Below are 24,230 nucleotides of genomic sequence, written 5' to 3'. Positions count from 1 at the left end.
CTGCTGCAGATCCTCCTGAAGCCATATCCTCTGATAATGTCTGCTCAACTACTTCTTGTGCCCCTAAAACAGCTGGGACAGATGATCTGCGAGGCTGAGATGGCTGGGATGTCAAGGTTGTTTGTACCAATTGTTTTGCTTTCGTTTTAGCCAATCTTGGTTTTCCTGTGCCACTCATTCCAATCCTGTCTACGTGCCAAGGTCAGGTTATATACAATCCCATGGGAAAGACAGTTCCAGAGAGTCAACAACAAGGCAGCAGAAAATCAAAACAGGAAATGGATCCCAGGCAGTTGTAAATCCAAAATCCTCTAGGGGGAGTACAGCAATGTCTCAAAGGAAAGAATAAAGTTGTTCCGCCATTAAAATCCCAGCGGTTTAAAGTGTTTTAACAGGATCCTTCAACTCCCTTTTAACGTGCAGTACTTTCCCAAAGTTGAAACAAAGTCTCTAAAAAGGTGCGGGAAACAGTTTCCCCATTTGTATCCAAGCTATAGCGCTCCAATGTAACACTTTCAATATTTAAACAGTTTCAGCAATTTGAAAGTTCTTCCGACCTGGCAGCCCGTGAATTTGGGTTACTCCACATTTATAAATCCACAAAACAAAGGGAAAAGTACAGTTCAAAGTCCGCTAAAGTAAAGCAAGCTTGTCTTTCTCAATCTCTTAAAAGCAAAGTCAATTGTTCCACGAAAATCCACCCTTTTAAAGTTCTTTTGAAGTAATTCCAGCTTGTCAAAATCTTTACTTTGATCTTTTAAGCACAGTGGGGAGACGGACTTCCTGGTTGCGTCCCCGTTTTTGGCCAAATTCGATTTCTTTAGCCCCAAAAATTTAAGTTCCCCTACTCACGGGTTTGTAGTTTAGAATCTGATGTTCCAAGAAGAAAGGTCAGCGCTCATCGGCAGCAGCCGCGCGGCTTCGCTTCCGCAGAAAGAGCGATGAACTCACAGCACCGCTCCCCCTTCCGCGTTCCGGAGCCCCTTACGGGGTTCCTTCTCCGTTTCTGGGGGGGCTTCTGGTGCCCGCCGAGTCCCACGGCCACAGGCTCACTCTACCTGTGGTTTTTCTTGATGGGTCCCCGCTTTGCCGCAGCAGGCGACCCTTTTCTGCGGAGCTCCCCTTCACAGCGCGAAGAGGACCGCCATTGCCGTTTTGCGCCGCCTCCGGAAGTCCTAGGCTCTGTGGTTTAACACACAGCGCAACCCGTGTCCCTTCAAGTACTTGTTGAAGTACTTGTTGAAGTACCCTTCAAGTACTTGTTGTTAAAGTTGTTCCATGGAATTCCTGATCTGGACCTTGTGTGGAAATGAATTCTCTCCATCACAAAAATAAGTTTTGAAGCCTTACTGCAGAACAGTCTTAAACAGTCTAACAATAAGATAAGCATGATAAAGTAGCACATTGCAAACAATGTTCAGTCCTTTATGTAATTCAGTCAGCTTTCCTCTCTCTGGTCCCAGAGGGAGATCTTAAGCTTCTTCAACATTGCATGACTTATTTGCAACTGCTGCTGCTGCTTCTCCTAGCCATCTCCAACAAGCACCCACTGACTTCGCAAGTTTAAGCTTCCTTCCATGAGAGCTCTGCAGCTTATGCCTCCAGTGACTAGTTATGAGGAAAGATCCAGCCTCCTCTGAGGCTTTTGTCAGAGTGGAACCTCTTGCCTAAGTCTAAGAGAAACTTTTTTTTTTTTAATAAATATTTATTAGGGTTTTTAGAAAGAAGAATACAATATTAATAAACATTGTTACTTTGTTTTAACAAAATTTCATAATATCCTTAAACTTCCTCACGTCTCCCGCTCCCACTTACATCATTAATAAGTTTTTGTCAAGCAAATTATAATATTATTTCCAAATCTGTAACCACTTATTTAAATACAATAAAATAATTCTCCTGCAAATTTGTTTCTCTTAATCTCTCTTATCATCAATTCCTGATCTATTTTAGTGATGGCCAATTATTTATAACCAAGCATCCTTCTTAACATTCCACTAAATCACAATATTTCTGTAAGTAAGTCTTGAATTTCTTCCAATCTTCTTCAATCCTTTCTTCTCCCAGGTCTCGGATTCTGCCAGTCATCTCCGCCAGTTGCATATAGTCCATCAGTTGCGTCTGCCATTCTTCCAGTGTGGGTAGATCTTGAGTTTTCCAGTTCTTAGCGAGTAGTATCCTTGCTGCTGTTGTTGCATACATGAAAAATGTTCTATCTTTCTTTAACACCTTCTGGTCGACAATGCCCAAAAGAAAGGCCTCTGGTTTCTTGGTAAAGGTATACTTAAATACCTTTTTCAGCTCATTATATATCATTTCCCAGAAGGCCTTCACTTTAGGGCAAGTCCACCAGAGGTGAAAGAATGTTCCTTCATTTTCTTTACATTTCCAACATTTGTTATCAGACGAATGGTATATTTTGGCGAGTTTAACTGGGGTCATGTACCATCTGTATATCATTTTCATTACATTTTCTTTCAAAGCGTTACATGCAGTAAAGTTCAACCCAGTGGTCCACAACCTTTCCCAGTCCTCAAACATAATGTTATGCCCAATATCCTGTGCCCATTTTATCATAGCCGACTTAACCATTTCGTCTTGTGTGTTCCATTTCAACAGCAAATTATACATTCTTGAAAGTACCTTAGTCTTAGGTTCTAACAGTTCTGTTTCCAACTTCGATTTCTCCACCTGGAATCCTAACTTTTTATCACTTTTAAAAATTTCCTTAATCTGAGCGTAGTGTAACCAGTCTCGCACATTGTCTTTCATTTTCTCCATACTCTGCAGTTTCCAATTATCTCCATCTTTTTCTAACAGTTCCCAATATTTTGGCCAGTAGGCTTCCATATTGGGTCTTTTCCGGGCCTTAGCTTCCAAAGGTGAGAGCCACCTTGGAGTTTTGTTTTCCAATAAGTCTTTGTATTTTGTCCAGACATTAAACACTGCTTTTCTGACAATATGGTTCTTAAAAGCCTTGTTGATCTTAACTTTGTCATACCACAAATATGCATGCCAACCAAAAGCATTGTTATAACCTTCCAAATCTAACACATCAGTGTCTTCGAGAAGTAGCCAATCTTTTAGCCAGCAGAAAGCTGCGGCTTCATAGTACAACCTTAAGTCTGGCAGGGCAAAGCCCCCTCTTTCCTTTGCATCTGTTAATATCTTAAACTTGATTCTGGGCTTTTTGCCCTGCCAGACAAATTTGGAAATATCTCTCTGCCACCTCCAGAAACACTCCGTTTTATCCACAATTTGCAATGTTTGAAACAAAAACAACATCTTTGGCAGCACATTCATCTTAATCGCAGCTATTCGTCCTAACAAAGAAAGCTTCAGTTTTGCCCAACTGTCCAAGTCTCTCTTAATTTCAGACCAACATTTTTCATAATTATCCTTAAATAGACTCAGATTTTTGGCTGTTATATTAACCCCTAGGTACTTTACCTTTTTCACCAATGATAATTCTGTTTCTCTCTGAAACCGTTCTGACTCTGTATCTGTCATATTTTTCCCTATCACCTTCGTTTTTTGTTTATTTAGCTTAAATCCTGCCACCTGACCAAAATCATGTATCAGTTGTAATACTCTTTTCGTACTAGGTTCTGGCTCCTGCAATGTCAAAACTAGGTCATCTGCAAAAGCTTTAAGTTTGTATTGTTTCGCTCCGACCTGGATCCCCTGCACCAGCCGGTCCCCTCTAATCATGTTCAAGAGCACCTCTAGAACTGAAATAAATAACAGAGGGGAGATCGGGCAGCCTTGTCGTGTTCCTTTTTCAATTTTAAATTCTTCCGTTACCACATTGTTAACTATCAATTTGGCTTTTTGTTCTGAATATATTGCATCAATCCCATTTTGAAAACCCCGCCCCGCTCCCATTTCTTTTAAATTTCCCTTCATGAATTTCCAGGAGATGTTGTCAAAGGCCTTCTCCGCGTCTATAAAAATCAGCACTGCTTTAGTGTTTATATCTGTTTGCAAAAGTTCCAAAATGTCAATAATGTTCCTTGTGTTTGCAAACATATGTCTACCTGGGAGAAAGCCAGCCTGGTCCTTATGAATTACTTCATTCAAAACTCTTTTAAGTCTGCCTGCTAAAACATCAGCAAATATTTTGTAATCCACATTTAAAAGGGAGATGGGGCGGTAGTTCTTAAGTTGTGTCTTTTCAGTTTCTGATTTTGGTATCAACGTGATAAAAGCTTCCTTCCACGATTCCGGCGCTTTCTTTCCCTCCAAAATTTCATTGCTGACCTCCATCAAAGGTTGAATCAGATAGTCACTCATTGTCTTGTAATACTTGGAGGTCAAGCCATCTGGTCCTGGAGATTTGCCCAGCTTCATGTTCTGAATGGCATGTTCAATTTCTTGTCGTGTTATTTGGCTATTCAGGAGTAGTCTATTTTCTTGTGTAAACTTTTTAAAACTGTTTTTTTTCAAAAATTGTTCAATCTCAACCTCATTTTGTGGCCCTTGAGTATATAGTTTCTTGAAATATTTCTGGAAAGATTTTCTGATTTCCACGGGGTTCTGAATATTTCTTCCTTCAATTTCTAGATTTGTTACTATATTTAACTTTTGTCTCTTCTTCAACTGCCAAGCCAGCAGTTTCCCACATTTATTTGCCGATTCAAACGTTTTTTGTTTCATTGACTTAATCTTCCATTCTATTTCCTGATTTATCAGTTTAGAGTATTGTGCCTGATGAAGTTTAATTTCTCTCAGAATCGGCTGCGACTTCGGATTTACTCTTAGCTTCTTCTCTAATTCTTTTATTTTTTCCAGGATCTTGTCTTTCTTTTCATTTTGTTTCCTTTTCTTAATAGCATTCTGTTGTATTAGGAACCCTCTCATCACTGCTTTACTTGCGTCCCAAATTGTTCTTTTTTCTACCGTTGTGTTCAGATTTATTTCGAAATAGTCTTTCAATGCTTTTTGGGCCTTTTTAATAATCTCCTGGTCTCTAAATAGGTTGTCGTTCATCTTCCATCGAAAGGAACCGGTTGGTAACAATGCCAAATCCATTTTCAAAGCGTTGTGGTCGGAGCAGGTCTTTGGGCAGATTTCCACTTTTCTGACCTTAGGTGCCAGACCTCTAGTAATCCAAATTTGGTCGATTCTTGTCCAAGTCAGATGGGCTTCAGAGAAGAATGTTCCTTCCTTTCCCAAGGGGTTTCTCATTCTCCAGATGTCAATCCAGTCCATATTGTCTGTCATTTCAAAAAAGGTCTTTGGTAGTCTGCCATCTTTGGTAACTTTTTGCGACTTATCCATGTTAGTTGATACAATCCCATTCATGTCTCCCATCATGATGATGTTGTCAAAGTCCAGATATTCCAGCATGCTCTCATGCAGCTTCTTGTAAAATTCCGATTTCCCTTCATTTGGTGCATAAATTCCTAATAACATAATTTTTTCTCCTTGATGCTGTATTTCAACTGCCAAAATTCTGCCGTGTTCATCTTTGAATAATAATTTGGGTGAAAGGCTCTCCTTTGCATATATCACCACCCCTCTCTTCTTTACTCTGTCCGAAGATATAAATTCCTGGCCGAGTCTTTTATTTACCAAAACTTTTCTATGGAGCCTAGTCACATGTGTTTCTTGCAAGCAAATAATGTCCAATTGTTCCTTTTTTAATATATGGAAGATTTTCTTCCTTTTTTCGGGAATGTTGCAGCCATTTATGTTCCAGCTCAGAAGTTGCAGAGACATCCTGTAGAAATCTGGTTATTTTTCAAGGGGTGGTACTTTGTCATCCAAGGGTGCCGGTTCCTTTGGTGCTCCAGGCTCCGGCAGTGATCCAAGTCCTTTATGAAGGTCTTCTCCGTACTGGTTCAGAAATTTGTCTCTATCTTCCAATGTTCTGATTTTGATCTTCCTCCCTCTAAAAGTAAACGATAATCCTTGAGGAAATTCCCACCTAAAGATGATTGAGTTGCTCCTCAGTAGTTTTGCTAGTTCCAAGTATCCTGATCTCAAATCCAAAAGCTGTCTAGGAATATCCTTAAAAATTTCAATTCTTTTGTCCAAAATGTCCAGTGAGTTTTTGTAATGTAGGCCCAAAATTCTGTCCCTTTCCTCCTTTGATCTCACTGTAATCAAACAATCTCTGGGCTTGTCTTTTCTTATCAATCTTCCCAGCCTAAAGGCTGATGTAATTTTAAAGTCTTTTTCTTCCAGTTTCCACTGCACGGAAAATATTTTAGTCAGGAACTCAGCCAGTTGATCTTCTTCTACTTCGGGTACAAATCTTATCCTTAAATTGGTCTCCCTATTTTTCAATTCAATCATCGAAAGATAGGTCTGGTGTTCACCTACTTGTTTGTTGAGTGGTCTTACCTCTTTTTCTAACTGTCCAAGTCTTTGGCTAGTGTCTTCAACCAATTTCCTGTTTTCACCTGAGGCCTCCTCCAATTTTGCAATTGATTGAGTGTTCTGTGCCACTTGCCCAGTTATTCTATTTAGGCATTCTGTGTTCTGGTCTATTTTCGCAGTTTGCTCATCAGCTTTTTTGTCCAAAGATTCCACTCTCTTATCCAAAGATTCCAATTTTTCATAGATTTTTTCTAGAATGGAAGAAGCTGATCCTGAGGCCATATCCTCCAATTGTAAATCCTCTGTCTCTCCTCTCCCTGCCAGTGGCAAGGAGGCAGCTTCTTCCTCAGAGTGCAAAATAGGCACAGACGATCTACGTTGCTGTAGAGTTGAGGCTAGAGTTGTTTGTCTCGTTCTGGGTCTTTGTTCTTTTTCTTTAGTCTCCTTTTTCTTTGCGCCACTCATTCCAAACTTATCTAGAAGTCAAGGTCAAGCTGAGTTGTTCCCATGGGAAAGGGACAGCCCAGATGCAACACTCAGCCAGCAGGCCAAGAAATAGAAAGTAAAGCAAAATCACTGTTGTTAAGTCCAAAAACCTCTAGGGGGAGCCTAAAATGTCTTTTAGGAAGGATTACCCCAAAATAAAAGTTAAAGTCCCAAGAACCTTCAAATGTTAAATTTTTAGCAGAGTTGGTGTTGTAGAAACACAATGTCTCAAAACAGTGCTTGCTGGTACTTCAATTGATGTTATAAAGTAACAAAATCCAAGCCTCTCAAATTTTCCCAGTTTATGTATCAAAATGCTTAGGTCTGCAAACTGATTGCTACTGTTGCCAGGCAGCTCCAGCCCTGGTTTCCTTCTTTAAATTGTAACTTCAACAGAAGAGGATTTCAAAGTCCATGCTAACACATAAATCCAATGCTTAAACTCCTTTTCTGCCTTTAAATACAGTTCAGTGAATGCTCAGATCCAGTCAGTAAAAAATTTACTTACAGCCTCCACTCCTCCGGCTCTTTGCGATAAAGTTCAATGACAGCGGAAGACGGACTTCCTTTTTCTTTTCGTCCTCCGCTTTCCGCCAAATTCAATTACTTTGGTCTCAAATTGGTCTCCAATTGATTAAAAGTCTCTATTACTCACGGATTGCTGTGTTTTAAGTGCCAAATCCAGGAAGAAAGGTCGGCGCTCACCGGCAACGGCTTCGCGGCTTCTCTCCGCCGATTGCGGAACGACCCTCAGCGCCGCTGCCTCCTCCGCGATCTGGAGCCCCTTACGGGGTCCCTTCAACGTTTCGGGGGCAGCTTCTGGCGCCCGCCGGGTCCCAAGGCTGCAGGCTTCTGCCGCCTGCAGTTTTCCGGTGTGGGTCTCCGCTTCGCCGTAGCGGACGACCCGTTCTCGGACGGAGCTCCCTTCCCGGTTAGGAAAAGGCAGCCATTACCCTTCGCGCCGCCTCCGGAAGTCTGCAGCTTATGCCTCCAGTGATGAATTATGAGGAAAGATCCAGCCTCCTCTGATGCTTTTGTCAGAGTGGAACCTCTTGCCTAAGTCTAAGAGAAACTTCCCTTTATAGTATTCTTATTACAATGCATTCAAGCACAGCATTATATGTACATTAAACTTATAGCACTTGTTCCCTTCCAAGTAACAATGACACTTACAAACTGGTTGTCACTTTCTTTTATTATGTCTGCTTCGTTTGCCAGAATGTTCTCTCTCTTTTCCCTCAAATGCTCCAGGCATTTATTTTATTTTTTATAACAGAGGAAATGATGCCCAATTCTTAGTGCTCAACCTGGCTTTAAGATTAGCAGTCACACCCTCACAAAAAGCTATGAAAGGATTTTGTTAGCAAGATTCAAGGTGAATTCCTGCCTTATTTTCCAGAGCTGCTTCTTCCTTGAAAACCAAAATTTTAAAAGATGATGCTGTTAAGGTGCTACACTCAATATGCCAGCAACTTTGTAAAACTCAGCAGTGGCCAGAGGATTGGAGAAAGTCAGTCTGCATCCCAATCCCAAAGAAGGGCAGTGCCAAAGAATGTTCCAACTTCCGCACAATTGCGCTCATTTCACACGCTAGCAAGGTTATGCTTAAAATTCTACAAGGCAGGCTTAAGCAGTATATGGACTGAGAACTCCCAGGAGTGCAAGCTGGATTTCGAAGGGGCAGAGGAACCAGAAACCAAATTGCAAACATGCTGGATTATGGAGAAAGAGAGTTCATGAAAAACATCTACTTCTGCTTCATTGACTACGCAAAAGCATTTGACTGTGTCGACCACAGTAAACTATGGCAAGTTCTTAAAGAAATGGGAGTGCCTGATCACCTCATCTGTCTCCTGAGTGTTATGGAAAAATCTAGGTGTGAGGCTGTTCAGTCAAACCAGCTTGTTGGAAAGAGCCCGCAGGTCCCTTGCGGAATAAAGGAAGGAATCCAGCCACCAACTGGAGCAAATAGCTGTAGACCAAAGTTTATTGCGCAACAGGTTCAAAGAGGAATTTTGAACCCCGAGCATGGGGTGACAAAGACTTTTAAAACTTCCCCACGATATCCCAGAATACTGTTTCTAGAGCATCACTGCTGTATCATTGTTACAACACTGACATGTCACAAAAGGGGAGGGGTAGACAGGGGTTACACTAGTTTAACCTTGGCAAACATGTCCAGAGAAGTCCTTGGTACAAGATTAGCATAAGCAGACATGTCAGGGCAAGACTCGGGTATAAGATTAGCATAGGCCAACACCTCTGAAGTCCCATCACCCAAAGTACAATAGAACTTCCTTTGCATGTCTGGCCCCTTGGCAAGTTTGGTGATGGAATTAGGCTTTCCTTGGCCCAGCTCAGCAATTCTCACCCCTGGACACTTCCTGGAGTCCTTTTTCAAGGGGGGAAATAGGTTATTTTTAAAGCTAGGTAACTTCCCTGAGCTGTCAAGTTGAAAGGATACATTCAGGCATAATATTTGTAACATTTAACAACTTTAAAGATGTGCTCGCTCCCCCCCCCCAAATTTCCATAACATGAGAAATCTCTATGTGGGACAAGAAGCTACAGTTAGAACTGGATATGGAACAACTGATTGGTTCAAAATTGGGAAAGAGTATGACAAGGCTGTATATTGTCTCCCGGCTTATTTAATTTATATGCGGAATTCAACATGCGAAAGGCTGGAGTGGGTGAATCCCAAGCCAGGATTAAGATTGCTGGAAGAAATATCAACAACCTCAGTTATGCAGATGCCACAACCTTGATGGCAGAAAGTGAGGAGGAATTAAATAACCTCTTAATGAGAGTGAAAAAGGAGAGCGCAAAATTTGGTCTGAAGCTCGTCATCATAAAAACGAAGATCATGGCCATTGGTCCCATCACCTCCTGGCAAATAGAAGGGGAAGAAATGGAGGCAGTGAGAGATTTTACTTTCTTGGGCTCCATAATCACTGCAGATGGTGACAGCAGCCACAAAATTAAAAAGTGCCTGCTTCTTGGGAGAAAAGCAATGACAAACCTAGACAGCATCTTAAAAAGCAGAGACATCACCTTGCCAACAAAGGTCCGTATAGTAAAAGCTATGGTTTTCCCAGTAGTGATGTATGGAAGTGAGAGCTGGACCATAAAGAAGGCTGATCGCCGAAGAATTGATGCTTTTGAATTATGGTGCTGGAGGAGACTCTTGAAAGTCCCATGGACTTCAAGAAGATCAAACCTCTCCATTCTGAAGGAAATCAGGCCTGGGTGCTCAGTGGAAGGACAGATCGTGCAGCTGAGGCTCCAATACTTTGGCCACCTCATGAGAAGAGAAGACTCCCTGGAAAAGACCCCCCTGATGTTGGGAAAGATGGAGGGCACAAGGAGAAGGGGATGACAGAGGACGAGATGGTTGGACAGTGTCCTCAAAGCTACGAACATGAGTTTGACCAAGCTGTGGGAGGCAGTGGAAGGCAGGAGTGCCTGGCGTGCTCTGGTCCATGGGGTCATGAAGAATCGGACACAAATAAACGACTAAACAACAACAAACTTGCCAAATGAACCTTATATTGGCCTGTTTGACAAGACCAGCTGCCATGCTTGAGTTGTGTGTTTTTTTTTTGGAGGGAGGCTTAAGCATCATTTTGGGAGGCAGCAAACGGTGAGCTTTAAGAACTGTGGAGTCTGTTATCTGTCACATGAGAAACAAGGCCTGATTCCCGCCCCTGCCCCTTAATCCTCTCTAGCTATTTGTTGATCCATCAACCCTGATGGAGCTAAAAATATTCCTAGTTCCCCGAATTCCTGTCAAAACTGTCCCAAGGTGGTGTCAACCATAAATTTTCCCTACTATTTTGAAGACATCTGACAAATTGATTCAAATCAACATTCATAAGCTCTGGCAGACTGTTTCTGAACTGGGAGGCATTGGCTGGTTCCTGTCACCTGACAGCTGGAGGTTTCCAGAGAGAGAGTGCAGAGTGCTGAGGAACCAGATGCTGAGACTTCAGCTAGAGTTCAACAACACAGGTGCTTGCTATATGCAATTTGGAGACAAAGAATCTTTTATTTTCAGTCAGATTCAGAACTATTTCCTGTCTTTTTACCTATGAATTACATTTCTGTTCCACACTCCCCTCATCAAGCCCACCACAAGATATATTGCTTTCACGCACACAGCAACCCTGCGAGGGAGGTTTCGCATAAAGATGGTGACCAGCTTTAAGTCACCCAATCAGCTTCATAACTGAGGAGGGATTTGAATTGTCCCCGGCATTTGTGACCTCGATCCTTGGACTTCAGCTCCCATGAGCCCCAACCAGCGTGGCCAATGGCTAAAGAAGACGTGAGTTGCAATTTCACATCATCTGGATGGGCCACAGGTTACCCAACAGGTCTGTTTTCAGCGCCTTGACCTTCTCCTGGCGCAGCTGCCCTTGGAACTCCTCGTACTGAATGTGCTTCATCCTGTGGTGCCTCTGCAGGTTGGCCTTCTTCAGGACAGAGAGGGCCTCACCACAAATGAGGCACACGGGCATGCCTTTCAGCTCCACAAAGAAATAGTCGTGTGTCCATCTTTTTTGAAAATGCCGCACTCCAAATCTATCTTCCTCTTCTTGTGGAAACATTGATTGTGTCCAGAAACAGACAATTAGGCAGATGGAGCTGTTCTAATATGGGAGTCCTATGCTTCCTATAGCCAGCCTTGGTCAGTAATGTGTCTGCAGCTCTTTGAGCCATTGAAGTTTCTGAGCTCTTCTCAAAGGCAGCCCCAGGTAGAGTGTGTTAAAGTAACTCCTACGCAATGTGGCACCAGACTGCTTTCTTTTTTTGTAATTATCTGTTTGTTTTAAATTCTATAGCTTAAATTCTCTTGATGGTTGTTTTTTTGAGAAGGGCCTCTTACGGTCACAAAGCAATGATTTTTGGTGCAGCTCCATAACATTGATTGCGTCCTCACACTACCCCTTTTGGTGTGGGGATTTGGATCCAGAAAAGGAGCAGACAGGGAAAGGTTAAGCAGAATCCCACCCACACCCTGTGCCACCCTTAGGTGTGCTCAGCCTTCACCTGCTTCATGACTCCACCTTGCATGAAAAGGCAGGATGGAGCTGCAGGAAACAGGAAGTGGTCCTTCAACCGGCCACGACATCTCACCATCACAGACAGATCCAGTCTCCTGCTGTGGATTAAGGAGTGGCCCAGGGATGGCAGAGACAGGAGGGGAAGGGCCCAGGGGAAGGGGAAGCGACAGAAGGGATGGCAGGGCTCCAGATGCTCCCTTGGACACCTCCCTTGACACCAAGGGGAGCTCCTCTTCTGGGGCTGAAAGCATTGGCGTGGTTTGATTTTGTCAGTATTGCAAGGAAGCATAGAAGGAAAGGTAAAAAACACCTAAGCGGTTTATTAAAGTTTATTAAAGTATCTGTGGATTTTCCCCTGTGTGAGATTGTTGGTGTCTTCTGTTTCCCACTTTCACTGAAGCTCTTTCCACATTCCACACATTTAAATGGTTTCTCCCCCGTGTGAGTTCGTTGGTGTATTCTAAGTGCTCCATAGTGACTGTAGCTCTTTCCACATTCAATACATTTTACTGGTTTCTCCCCTGTATGAGTTCGTTGATGTATTCTAAGTGCTCCACTATCACTGAAGCTCTTTCCACATTCAATACATTTAAATGATTTCTCCCCTGTGTGAGTTCATTGGTGTACTCTAAGTGTCCCACTTTTGCTGAAACTCTTTCCACAGTCAAAACATTCAAATCGTTTCTCCCCCGTATGAGTTCATTGATGTAGTCTAGGTTTTCCACTTTCACTGAAGCTCTTTCCACATTCCGTAAATTCAAATAGTTTCTCTCCTTTTTGAGTTTGTTGTTGTATCCTCAATTTCTTTGTTCTTTCGCATAAATTCACATGTGGCTCCATAGAATTCTGACTTTCATCTTCCTCACGTGTTTGGGAGCCTGGGAGGAAAGAGAATCCTGGTAGACTTTCAAGAAAGACAAAAAGGGAACTGAACACCTGTCAATCCCAATCTGCACCTTCTCTCGTTGTAACACCTTCATTCTCCACTATCCTCTCTAGGTTCCAAATTTTACGAAAGCTGATGAGATAGTGGCAAGAGCAACACATGATCACTTCATTCAAACTTAATAAAGCACCATCGTTTTATAATACAGATCTATGGTGGAACTGGCTTATTAGACACATATATTTTTTCTTTCTGAAGTGAAGAAATGATCTCAGGCTCAAGTAAGGGTATTTCCCTTGTGAAATAAATAAAACTTAAGTGCTACATGTAACTGTAAAAACATTGCAATATATTGGAACCTAAGAAGAGCCTGCTGGGCCCACCTAGTCCAGCATCCTCTTCTCACAGAGGCCAACCAGATGCCTGTGGGAAACCGGCAAGCAGGATTGGAGCACAAGAGTCTTCTCTGCCTTCCTGTGCTTTCCAGAAACTAGTATCAAGAAGCATTATTGCCTAGGACCGCGAGGGCAGAGCAGAGACATCAGTCTTATCCTTCTTTTCAAGCTATCCATATTGCTGGTTGTCACTGTCTCCTGTAGGATGGATTCCATCGATGAACTATGCTTCTGTTTATTCATCTTTTGCAGCCCTTAAAAGCTGATAAATGTATTATGGCTTAAGCTTTTGTGGGGTGCAGTCTGACAAAGTGAACTCTTGACTAGGAAAGCTGGTGCCTGTATAAACATCTGAGTCTCTTTGTTGGCTTTGTGTACTTATTTTGAAATTTGCACCAAGGTTGTACCACAGTATCTCCATGGAAGCTTAGGGACGGATAAAATTACAGGGTGTTATTCCGTGAATCTCAAGCCTCTCGTGCCTCCGCTGACAGAGCCTGAGAACGCAAGAGATGTGATTCTGTTGGAATGTGAAGCAGGGGAGGAGCAGCCAAGCTGCACCAGAAGCAAAGAACAAAGAGCAGGAAGAGGGGGTGTCCGGGGGGGCACAAACCGTTAGCTCCAGTTTGAGCTCTGTGTCAGAGACCCCGGAAATAGCCTGCCCAAAAAATTATAGGCTCGAGAGAATCTGCGAGAAGAGGGGAAAGTGGGGGCTTCTTTGCTGGAGGACTTGGCAACTGCAAGCTGAGATGAACAGGCTGAAGACTGAGCTCCACAGTGATTTAAGAGTTTGAGCAATAAACCTGAGATAATTACTACTGGAGTTGTCTCGCGTCTCCTCTCCCCTGGAACTCACCAGATTTCTCCAAGGGTCCTGGGAGGGAATGCTCAGAGGTTGTGGGGAGGGATGCGGGAGACAGCCTGACCAGGTCAACCATCCATCTTCCTCCTTCCATCCTGGCCAGGGTTGCAGGTTCAGTTTCAGCTAGGTTTGCAGGTTCAACTTCCTGAGGAGCGTAGAATCCAGAGCAAGTTGCAACTTCCTGGGAGGGAGGGAAGAAGAAGCCAAGGGAGTCTGAGAGCCCCTGCAGGGATTCTCCTGCCCAAGACATTCTGCTGCCGCTGAAGAAGCCCCAATTGGGCACCCCCTTCCCAAAACCCTCCACCCATTTTCAAACACCTTTGGCAATTCCTTTCACCTGCCTGTCCCACCTCCCTTCCTAAGGCTGGCATGGTATGCACATTAGTGGCCTGAGAGTAGATCCCTTGGAACTTAAGAGTTAATCTGCAAATGACTGCTCTGAACACATGGGTGGCCCTTGCATGGAGAAGAAGGAAGCCCCTTGCTTGCATCAGGACCCCCTGGGAGAGGCGGTGGATCCACCCACTGCTCCCTCTGCCCTCGCTGCCTCCTCCTCTGTCCTACTGCCCTGCAAACACACTTTGCTCTTTTTGCACAGGGGAGAGAGGCAGAAAGAGCCTTCAAACCCATCCGTTTCCTCCTCTGCATCCCAGTGAGAGGGGAAGGAGCTGCAGCGCCTGGGTTACTTCAGATACACACATGGTTTACTGGGATTGTGAATGAACATGTCCTCTGCCTTCCATGAGTGGGGTGGGTAAAAAGTGGTGAGGTGACCCCCCCCCTCCAGTCCTTTTTGGAAACAGGAACTTTGACCAGGAGTACACAACTTATATGGCAAGTTCACAAGATAAGCACTTTGGAGCACTGCTTGCTCATACTGTGAGTGTTCTGTGTGTGTTTGGACCTAGAGGACAACATACACATTTACACCACGTGATTTCTTAAAGAGGGCACTTCTTTAAAACCTATTTTTACTGCTATTCTTTTCAATTCTATACTGCCCTTCCTCCAAAGATCACAGGGCAGCTTACAATAGAAAAACACAGAGATGCATAGCAGAGTAAGAAATAAAAACAACAACCCTCCCCCCCCAATCCAGTTGTGAAGTCCATAGATTGTTTATTGAGCCAAACCCCTGGGAGAAGAGCAATGCTTTCACTTGGTGCCTAAGGAAGGAAGGAAGCCGGACTGACGGAAACCAGCCGTCAACAGTGGTGCGCAGCATAGAAAAAACACAGAGACAGCGAGTATCTTCAGGGTGGAGGGCAGCTCACTTGAACGTTCCTCCTCTCCGGTATTTTTATTATCCTCTCCTTTCTCTAACAGCCTACGTGGCCATCTGCCAATGTCCCACGTCACATCGCCCGATCATGGCTATACAACACTCATTACCATATATGGTATTACTGCCCAGCGGGAACACAACTCCATATAAGGTCAATACACTCAATACACTGCAAAGCACGGACATGCCGCGTCACCGAGGTCAGTGAGGCACCAGCGGCACTACAAGCCTCTGCCATGGCTTCATGGCTCCCACATGCCCTCTTTCTTTATTTTATTCATCAGAGTCATATATTTCATTACCAATACATTTATATCGAGCACGATAGGCAACCCTTGTAAGGCCTGAAGCAGGCCGTTGATGGGAGAACCATGCAGTACATACAGAGATTAAAGAAGGAATACATTGTATACAGCAACACAAAATAATGCAAATAACTACTATAAGGATCACTGAAAACAATAAATGTCAAAGCCAACTCCCATCCGGAAGCCAAGAATATAACAATGCCCATGGATCAACGGAAGGAGGGGGGCAAGCGGATTGTGAGCTACCATGGTTTCCATATGATCAATCATCGCAGATATGCTGACATTATTATCAGGAATAAACATACAACAATGAGAATGAACAAGTGCACATACCCCTCCTTTTGAGGCCAAAATGACATCCAACACATAACGATTTTGTAATACCACCTCTCTCATTTCAGACACCTCCTGGTTGAGATTCATCAATGCTTTTATGGTATCATTGAATAATCCTTCAGTCCAATTTGCTAGCCGATGGAGGTCCCTATAGTTCATTGCTGCACCCACTGGGGGCAGCAAGGCTCGAGAAATCTGGGTACCGGTATATTGATTTATGGGTGAATTAACCTCCCGGCGATTTTGTAGTCTAAGAGAAGATGGTAACTTATCAACCTTATACAACAACGGGACCACGATACCCAATGTACATGTGCCTGTGAGGTTTTGAGGAATGGCTTTGTATGCTTTTTCGCCACAAAGCAACCATAACTCTCTTTGGAGTAAATAGCTGATATTACTACTCTGTTGGGACCAATTAAAGGCTGCAGTAAATAAAGAACTGATATGAAATTGCTCATCAGTGGCATTTGCTAAGCCAGGGATAGAAGAATTCAGACTCCAAGCCGCATGGTAGGCTTCCTTTCTAGTTTTTAGCCATGCACTGGTGTCACTCCTATAGCACTGAGATTGGTCACTGTATGTTCCTGTAAGAGAACAAGAGCTATTAAAAGTGAAATTCAATGTATATTGACAGTTTGGATATATGCCCCATGATTCTTCTCCCTCATCAATTTGAAAACAAATGGGGGCAGGCTCATGGAGGGTCAATTGTAGTGGCGGCCAAAAAGTTTGGTTAGGGGATATAACATTTGTAAATTGAAAAGATCCATTAACAGGCACACCATGAAGCATTAAGCCTGAACGACGGGCGAAAGGGGGCATATGCATACACAACCAACATTTAGAAGCATGTAATAAACTGGCAAATATAATCATATCTTGTACAAAAATATTATTCCTCCAAATCTTATGATAATTTTCTCCCCTAAAAGTCTTATTCAACAACGCTGTTCTTCTAGTTCGAGAGTGGCTGAGCCGTGGATACTGCCAGCCAGAGTCATTCATACTTTTAGGCCAAGTGCCTCGGAACCAGATAGATGGGCAATATGAGTGACTGTGGTAAATGATTCCTATGGCCACCTCCGAACAACCCTCATGATAATTTGAGGCTGCCCCATTCTCTTTTAGGAACATGTAACCCAATGTTGTTTGGCAGCCAGTGGCACAGATGCAACTTCCAACTTGTGTCAGATAGGCCATGTTGATGTCTTTGGAGCGGCGGTTGTACTTCAAAACTGCAGTCATGTTCCACTGCCACCCATATGTGGACACACAAATAGGCAGCGTGGCGTGTGGTGGCAATACCCAAGCAATGCCTGTGCGACGAGGACACCCTTCGTAGCTTGGCATATTTCCCAGGCAATTGGCTGCAAAACTGTATCCATAAGTGGTGGACCATGCATAGGTGGGTTTGCCTAACTTATATGGTGTGGCGTGGCCAGGTAACACGGCAGGAAACACTGGTACCGCTGCAGATGGCACAGGTAACCAGGGCACCTGAATGGGGCGATGACGGTAGGTGCAATCAGAGAATTCTGATGGCAGCGGCTTGCCAGCTGATAAGGTGAAATATGGTGGTTTCAACTGGACTGGGTCGTCTGCTTCTCTTGTATAACGGTGCAGCAAAGGATGGTGAGGCAGATGGTGAGGAAGGCACTTCCGCAGTTGAAGGGACTTGCCATGGCCGTACGCATCGAGCTGGAACCCACAAGGGCTTGTCCTCGACGTCCACTGCCGCGTCCCCTCGTCCCCACGTGATCAGCGGAACAGGTCCATGCCACGCGGGGTCAGGCAAGCATCGGTACACCACCAAGGGGCGGGGGAGTGCCTCCTCCTTCCTAAAATGCAATTCAGCGGGGGTATGGGTCCTATTATGTGGATATAAAAGATGGTTAAGTACAAAAAGAACTTGGTGGACTGCCGAAGGGATATCTGCTGTTGGTATGCTTCGGCCGCCAAGCTGCTTAATCAACAGTGTTTTGAACGTCAGGTGCGCTCTTTCCACTATAGCTTGTCCTGTGGAGTTAAAGGGTATACCATGAGTTTATTTCACATTCCACAACATACAAAATTCAGAAAATGTTTTAGAAATATATGCCAGACCATTATCAGTTTTGATGCGTGCAGGTTTACCCATGACTGAGAAACAGCGAATAGTGTGCTGGATCACATGACGAGCTGTTTTCCCCCTCATGGGCGTAGCCCATATGAATCCAGAGTGGGTGTCCACCGTGAGGTGAACCTTGGAGAGTGGAGCCAACACAGGTGTGCGTGTGACATCCATCTGCCAACACGCCAATGCAGACGTGCCCCTAGGATTGACAGCATCAAAAGGAATGGCCAGCGGTGATTTAGAACAAGAAGCACATTGGGAAACAATATCCCTTGCTTGGGCCAAAGGAATAGAAAACTGCTTTGCCAATGCTTTCGCAGGGAGGTGAAAGGTGTTATGACATAGTACAGGATCAGAAAAGAGAGAAAAGGCAGAAATGTCCCTCAACACTGCATCTGCTCTTGCATTGCCCTCTGCTAAATACCCTGGGTGTGATGTGTGGGAGCGAAGATGTGCAACATAATAAGGGAACTCTCTGTGCTGAAGTAAGGCTTGCAGGGCAAGAAACAAAGAAAACAAGTCAGAATCCAAGGAAAGAGTTACATAAGATATTGGTAAAACAGCAAAAAGGTGATATACATACTGAGTATCCACAATGAGATTGAAAGGTTGAGTAGAAAAGGATTGAAAGGCAAGAATCACAGCTGCTAGCTCAGCTCGCTGAGCAGAAGACTGTGGAGGGGTAAATAAACATTTCCATTTTCCTCCCTCCTCCCACGTCACCCCCCCCCCCCACTTTTTGTACCATCCGTGAAGAGGGTCACTGCAGAGGGAAGAGGTGTGAGAGACAAGGGGGTGGCCAAAACATAGGTGACTTGTGTCAGAAAAGTCAAACGGTCATCCTTCGGAGGGTTGAAAATGTTGACACCTACAAAATTAGCCAAGGCGATTTGCACGGCAGCATTAGTTATCAATAAGTGCTGCTGTTCAGTCTGTGAGAAAGGCAAATAAATTGATGCAAAATCAAAACCGCTCAAGGCCATGGCGTGAGAACGTCCTTTAATGACAATGTCTGATGTGGATTCAATTACTATTACTGAATAAATGTTTTTTGGTAGGGTATGTGGCAAATGTAGCCATTCTATAATGCAGATAGTCTTCCTCTTGTCCGTCTGAGCATATAAAATTCCTGTTGGCAACAATGGTGTGGCAAACACTGCCAGATGCAGCTCGTGTGCAGAGGTTTCTGTGATCCTGTCCACGAGAGTAGATCGCAGGTGCTGATTAACGGTCTGTAATGCAGTGATCATTGCTGGGGTGACCTGGATTACATCTGCTGGATCCTTGTGTCCCACGAGCGGTGAAAACAATGGTGATAATGTACTGGTGGGTAATGCAAGGAAAGAGCGAGCCCAATTCAAATGTCCAAGAAGTTGCTGTAGTTCCACAAGCTTCATGCTTGAAGGGATACTCAATTGGGGAACAATAGGCAGCACTGCTTGTGCAGTGACTTTATGTCCCAAGTAGGTGGCGGGCAACGTCAATTGAATTTTTTCAGGCGCTACGCAGAGTCCCGCTTCCGCTAACGTGGCAGAAAGTTCTTGAAAAATGCCAGGCGGGAGTTTCTTCGCAACAATCAAAATGTCGTTCATGTAATGCTAACATATCACCTCTGGGTGGCGCATGCGGAAAGGTTTCAATGCTTCCCCCACAAAATGTTGACAAAGTGTAGGGGAGTTCCGCATGCCCTGAGGCAGGACAACCCACTGGTATTGCTGGGTGGGCTGTAAATTGTTATATACTGGCAATGTAAAAGCAAACCGTTCCCTGTCTGCTGGGACCAGTGGGATAGAAAAGAAACAGTCCTTTAAATCAATCACCGCCACATGATATTCACGCGGGAGCATTTGTTCATTGACTTTTTGCAGATCCTGCAAAAGGCGCCATTTCCCTGATTTCTTTTTAATGACGAAAATTGCGGTGTTCCAGGGGGATGAGGACGGTTCAATGTGGCCGAAAGTCAATTGTTCAGAAATAAGCTGGGCCGCTGCTGCTAATTTTTCTTTTGGTAGGGGCCACTGTTCTACCCACACCGGGGTATTGGTGATCCATCGTAACGGCAGTGCCATGCGAGGAAGTGCAGGGGCGGCCCTTAGAATAAATTTGACTCCAATTTGGTGTCTGCAATGGCCAAAATATTGCGCCCCCATAAGGAAACTGGAATGTCCATTATCAACGGATGCAGGGTGATCTGAACCCCGCTATCGCTTTGGATGAAAATTGGGTGGACACTGTGCCGTGCTGGTGATTCACCTCCCACACCAATAACTTGTGTGGCTGGACAAGTGGGCCAACTGGATGGCCAAACAGATTTGGCCACAACAGTTACATCTGCCCCTGTGTCCACCACCCCCACAATGCGCCGACCTCCCACTGTCAGAGACACAGAAGGGCGCGGGACTGTAATGTCCATGGCTGCTGCAATCAGGGGTGGTTGTTCGGATGGGGGGAAGATGATAATATTTGCCACTGGAGTATTTGACTGTATCCTGCATGGACGATCCGCGTATAGCGTGATCTCAGGGAAATTCACATATGGTCTGTGTGTTAACATCAGTACCACATGAATTCCTGCTGCTTGTGCGGATAATAAAGGCAATGCCAGGCAAGTGGCATGATTGTCCAACCCTGCTTCAGCGAGGACATGAGTCTTTAAAGGGCAGAAAGGCAAATGGAATTCCACATCCTGGGTCAGGCGAAGCCGTGGTGCTGTTTCCCTGGACTCCGGGGGGTCCCCTATTGGTTTGTCTGGGCCTGGGGTGGGCCCGGCTGTCGGTTTCCCTGCTGTTGTCCTTGCTGATTTTGGGCAGTGTGCTGACCCTGCTGTTGGTTTTGGGGAAGCGATCTGCATTGATTTGCCCAATGAAAGCCTTTTTTGCAGATTGGACATTTGGTAGGATGCCGGGGCTGTTGCGTGGACCTGCATTGTGCCTTAAAGTGTTCTGGTGTGCCACACTGGAAACAAGTTTTATTGGTGGCTACAGGCTGGTTTTTATTTAGCGCCGCCGCCAGCAGATGAGCCTTGTGGGTGGCTGTACCCACAGACTGACAAATGCGAAGCATGGCTGCTGCGTCTGTGGTAGGATTGTGTATTATTGGTCGTAATGCAACTTTACAATCCTCATTTGCATTTTCAAAGGCCAATTGTTTGATAATTATTTGTTTGGCTTCAGGATTATCAACTTGGCGACTCACTGTGTAATCAGCCTGTCCATAAAGGAAGAATATGACTCTTTTGGCTCTTGCCTGATTGAACCCCATCGAGACTGAATACTGGTGGGTTCTGGAATTTTTCTCATTGCTTCTTTAGCAGCAAGGGTGGTATCCTCAATAAGATCTGCAGCAGTGTGGCTTGCACCGAAGCCACAACAAAGGGACCACGCCCCATCATGGCATCTATGACATCTCCGAGGGTAACGTTAGGGTTATTCCCTCTGGTTTGTTGTAATAAAGCCGGAGCATAAGCATGGCAGGCGGTTTCCCATTCGTGGGCAAACAATACGCCCGCTGATGGAGGTAACACCGTATGGGCCAGAAGCTTTATGTCATCAGGAACCAAAAGCTGGGCAAATGTGGCTTCCAAAGGTGCCTGCATATATGGAGCTTGGAGTCCATTGGTCTTTACTGACTGCTGCAACTCTTTCAAGATCTTAAAGTCAAAAGGTTCATGTTGGGCTTGGGTGCCTGCCAGAGCGCCAGCGGGGGGCAATATAATGGGAAATGCCACAGTATTCTGTGATAAGGAACAGGCAAGAACCGCACGTTGAAAAGGAGTAGCCGGTTCCACTGATGCCGTAACAGGATCATTGCCTACCAGGCCGTGGTATTTCTGAATAATGGGGTCCCTCGGTGATGAGCTGTAATCCGTAGTCTTAGGGTCCGGTGGTACCGGCAGGGCGAGTGCCGGAGCAGACGGCAACACAGCAGGCTGGATTAAAGAGGCCGGAGGTGATGTTGGCAATGCGGCCATGGAGATATTTTTTGGTGATAAAGAGCCCATGGCGTAAAGAACTTTGCACCATGCATTCAGAACTGGAACGCCGATGCTAGGGTGTCCATGAAAATGGATCCCGATTTTGTCCCAGTCTTTTAATTCCCAAGTTCCATCCTGGGGATACCAGGGACAATGTTCATCGATGGCCAGAATAAGCTGTATCAAATCGCCCTCAGGAACTTCCAATTTGTTGGAGGAGAGGAGAAATTTTAAGTCTTTAAAAAATTTCTGTTGTGGAATAGACAAGGAGCTGCCCATTTTTCCAAAATCAAGATGAAAGGGATCGACTCACCGGGATCCGAAGATGCGTGGCGCCGGTAACCCTTGCTGGGCGTGGAGAGTCGATGGTGTCCGTAGCGTGGATCACGAAGCCTCACACGGTTTCCTTTAAGTTAGCCTCACACGGGGCACCACTTGACGGAAACCAGCCGTCAACAGTGGTGCGCAGCATAGAAAAAACACAGAGACAGCGAGTATCTTCAGGGTGGAGGGCAGCTCACTTGAACGTTCCTCCTCTCCGGTATTTTTATTATCCTCTCCTTTCTCTAACAGCCTACGTGGCCATCTGCCAATGTCCCACGTCACATCGCCCGATCATGGCTATACAACACTCATTACCATATATGGTATTACTGCCCAGCAGGAACACAACTCCATATAAGGTCAATACACTCAATACACTGCAAAGCACGGACATGCTGCGTCACCGAGGTCAGTGAGGCACCAGCAGCACTACAAGCCTCTGCCATGGCTTCATGGCTCCCACATGCCCTCTTTCTTTATTTTATTAATCAGAGTCATATATTTCATTACCAATACGTTTATATCGAGCACGATAGGCAACCCTTGTAAGGCCTGAAGCAGGCCGTTGATGGGAGAACCATGCAGTACATACAGAGATTAAAGAAGGAATACATTGTATACAGCAACACAAAATAATGCAAATAACTACTATAAGGATCACTGAAAACAATAAATGTCAAAGCCAACTCCCATCCGGAAGCCAAGAATATAACAATGCCCATGGATCAACGGAAGGAGGGGGGCAAGCGGATTGTGAGCTACCATGGTTTCCATATGATCAATCGTCGCAGATATGCTGACATTATTATCAGGAATAAACATACAACAATGAGAATGAACAAGTGCACATACCCCTCCTTTTGAGGCCAAAATGACATCCAACACATAACGATTTTGTAATACCACCTCTCTCATTTCAGACACCTCCTGGTTGAGATTCATCAATGCTTTTATGGTATCATTGAATAATCCTTCAGTCCAATTTGCTAGCCGATGGAGGTCCCTATAGTTCATTGCTGCACCCACTGGGGGCAGCAAGGCTCGAGAAATCTGGGTACCGGTATATTGATTTATGGGTGAATTAACCTCCCGGCGATTTTGTAGTCTAAGAGAAGATGGTAACTTATCAACCTTATACAACAACGGGACCACGATACCCAATGTACATGTGCCTGTGAGGTTTTGAGGAATGGCTTTGTATGCTTTTTCGCCACAAAGCAACCATAACTCTCTTTGGAGTAAATAGCTGATATTACTACTCTGTTGGGACCAATTAAAGGCTGCAGTAAATAAAGAACTGATATGAAATTGCTCATCAGTGGCATTTGCCAAGCCAGGGATAGAAGAATTCAGACTCCAAGCCGCATGGTAGGCTTCCTTTCTAGTTTTTAGCCATGCACTGGTGTCACTCCTATAGCACTGAGATTGGTCACTGCATGTTCCTGTAAGAGAACAAGAGCTATTAAAAGTGAAATTCAATGTATATTGACAGTTTGGATATATGCCCCATGATTCTTCTCCCTCATCAATTTGAAAACAAATGGGGGCAGGCTCATGGAGGGTCAATTGTAGTGGAGGCCAAAAAGTTTGGTTAGGGGATATAACATTTGTAAATTGAAAAGATCCATTAACAGGCACACCATGAAGCATTAAGCCTGAACGACGGGCAAAAGGGGGCATATGCTCCCACACCGGACACTGAGGCTGGGGTATAAATATTGAAATTAAAATTAATACTATTATTAAGGCGATCCTGGCCAGCAATGCCCACCCCTCTCCCCTTTCCCGCCTCCTTCCCTGCAACTCCCTTTCCAACAAATCCCTGCAGGAGGAAGCTTCTCCTCCCCCAGGCTCCCTTTAAGAAAA

General features: G+C 44.6%; 2 protein-coding genes across 2 annotated transcripts in view; one reads left to right on the top strand and one right to left on the bottom strand.

Moving 5' to 3' along the window:
* Positions 1 to 24,230, top strand: part of LOC114592429 (tripartite motif-containing protein 10-like) — a 647,260-nt gene that overhangs the window by 474,254 nt on the left and 148,776 nt on the right. The window lies entirely within an intron of this gene.
* Positions 1 to 24,230, bottom strand: part of LOC114592137 (uncharacterized) — a 61,523-nt gene that overhangs the window by 20,680 nt on the left and 16,613 nt on the right. Inside the window, 1 exon segment of the mRNA XM_077923031.1 lies at positions 12,272 to 12,539. Within this exon segment, the coding sequence (XP_077779157.1) occupies positions 12,272 to 12,539 (268 nt within the window).

This window comes from Podarcis muralis, chromosome 2, assembly GCF_964188315.1.
Source record: "Podarcis muralis chromosome 2, rPodMur119.hap1.1, whole genome shotgun sequence".
Taxonomy (NCBI): Eukaryota; Metazoa; Chordata; class Lepidosauria; order Squamata; family Lacertidae; genus Podarcis; species Podarcis muralis.
The sequence above is the reverse complement of the archived record's forward strand: the minus strand, read 5'-3'. Positions and strand labels throughout refer to the sequence as shown.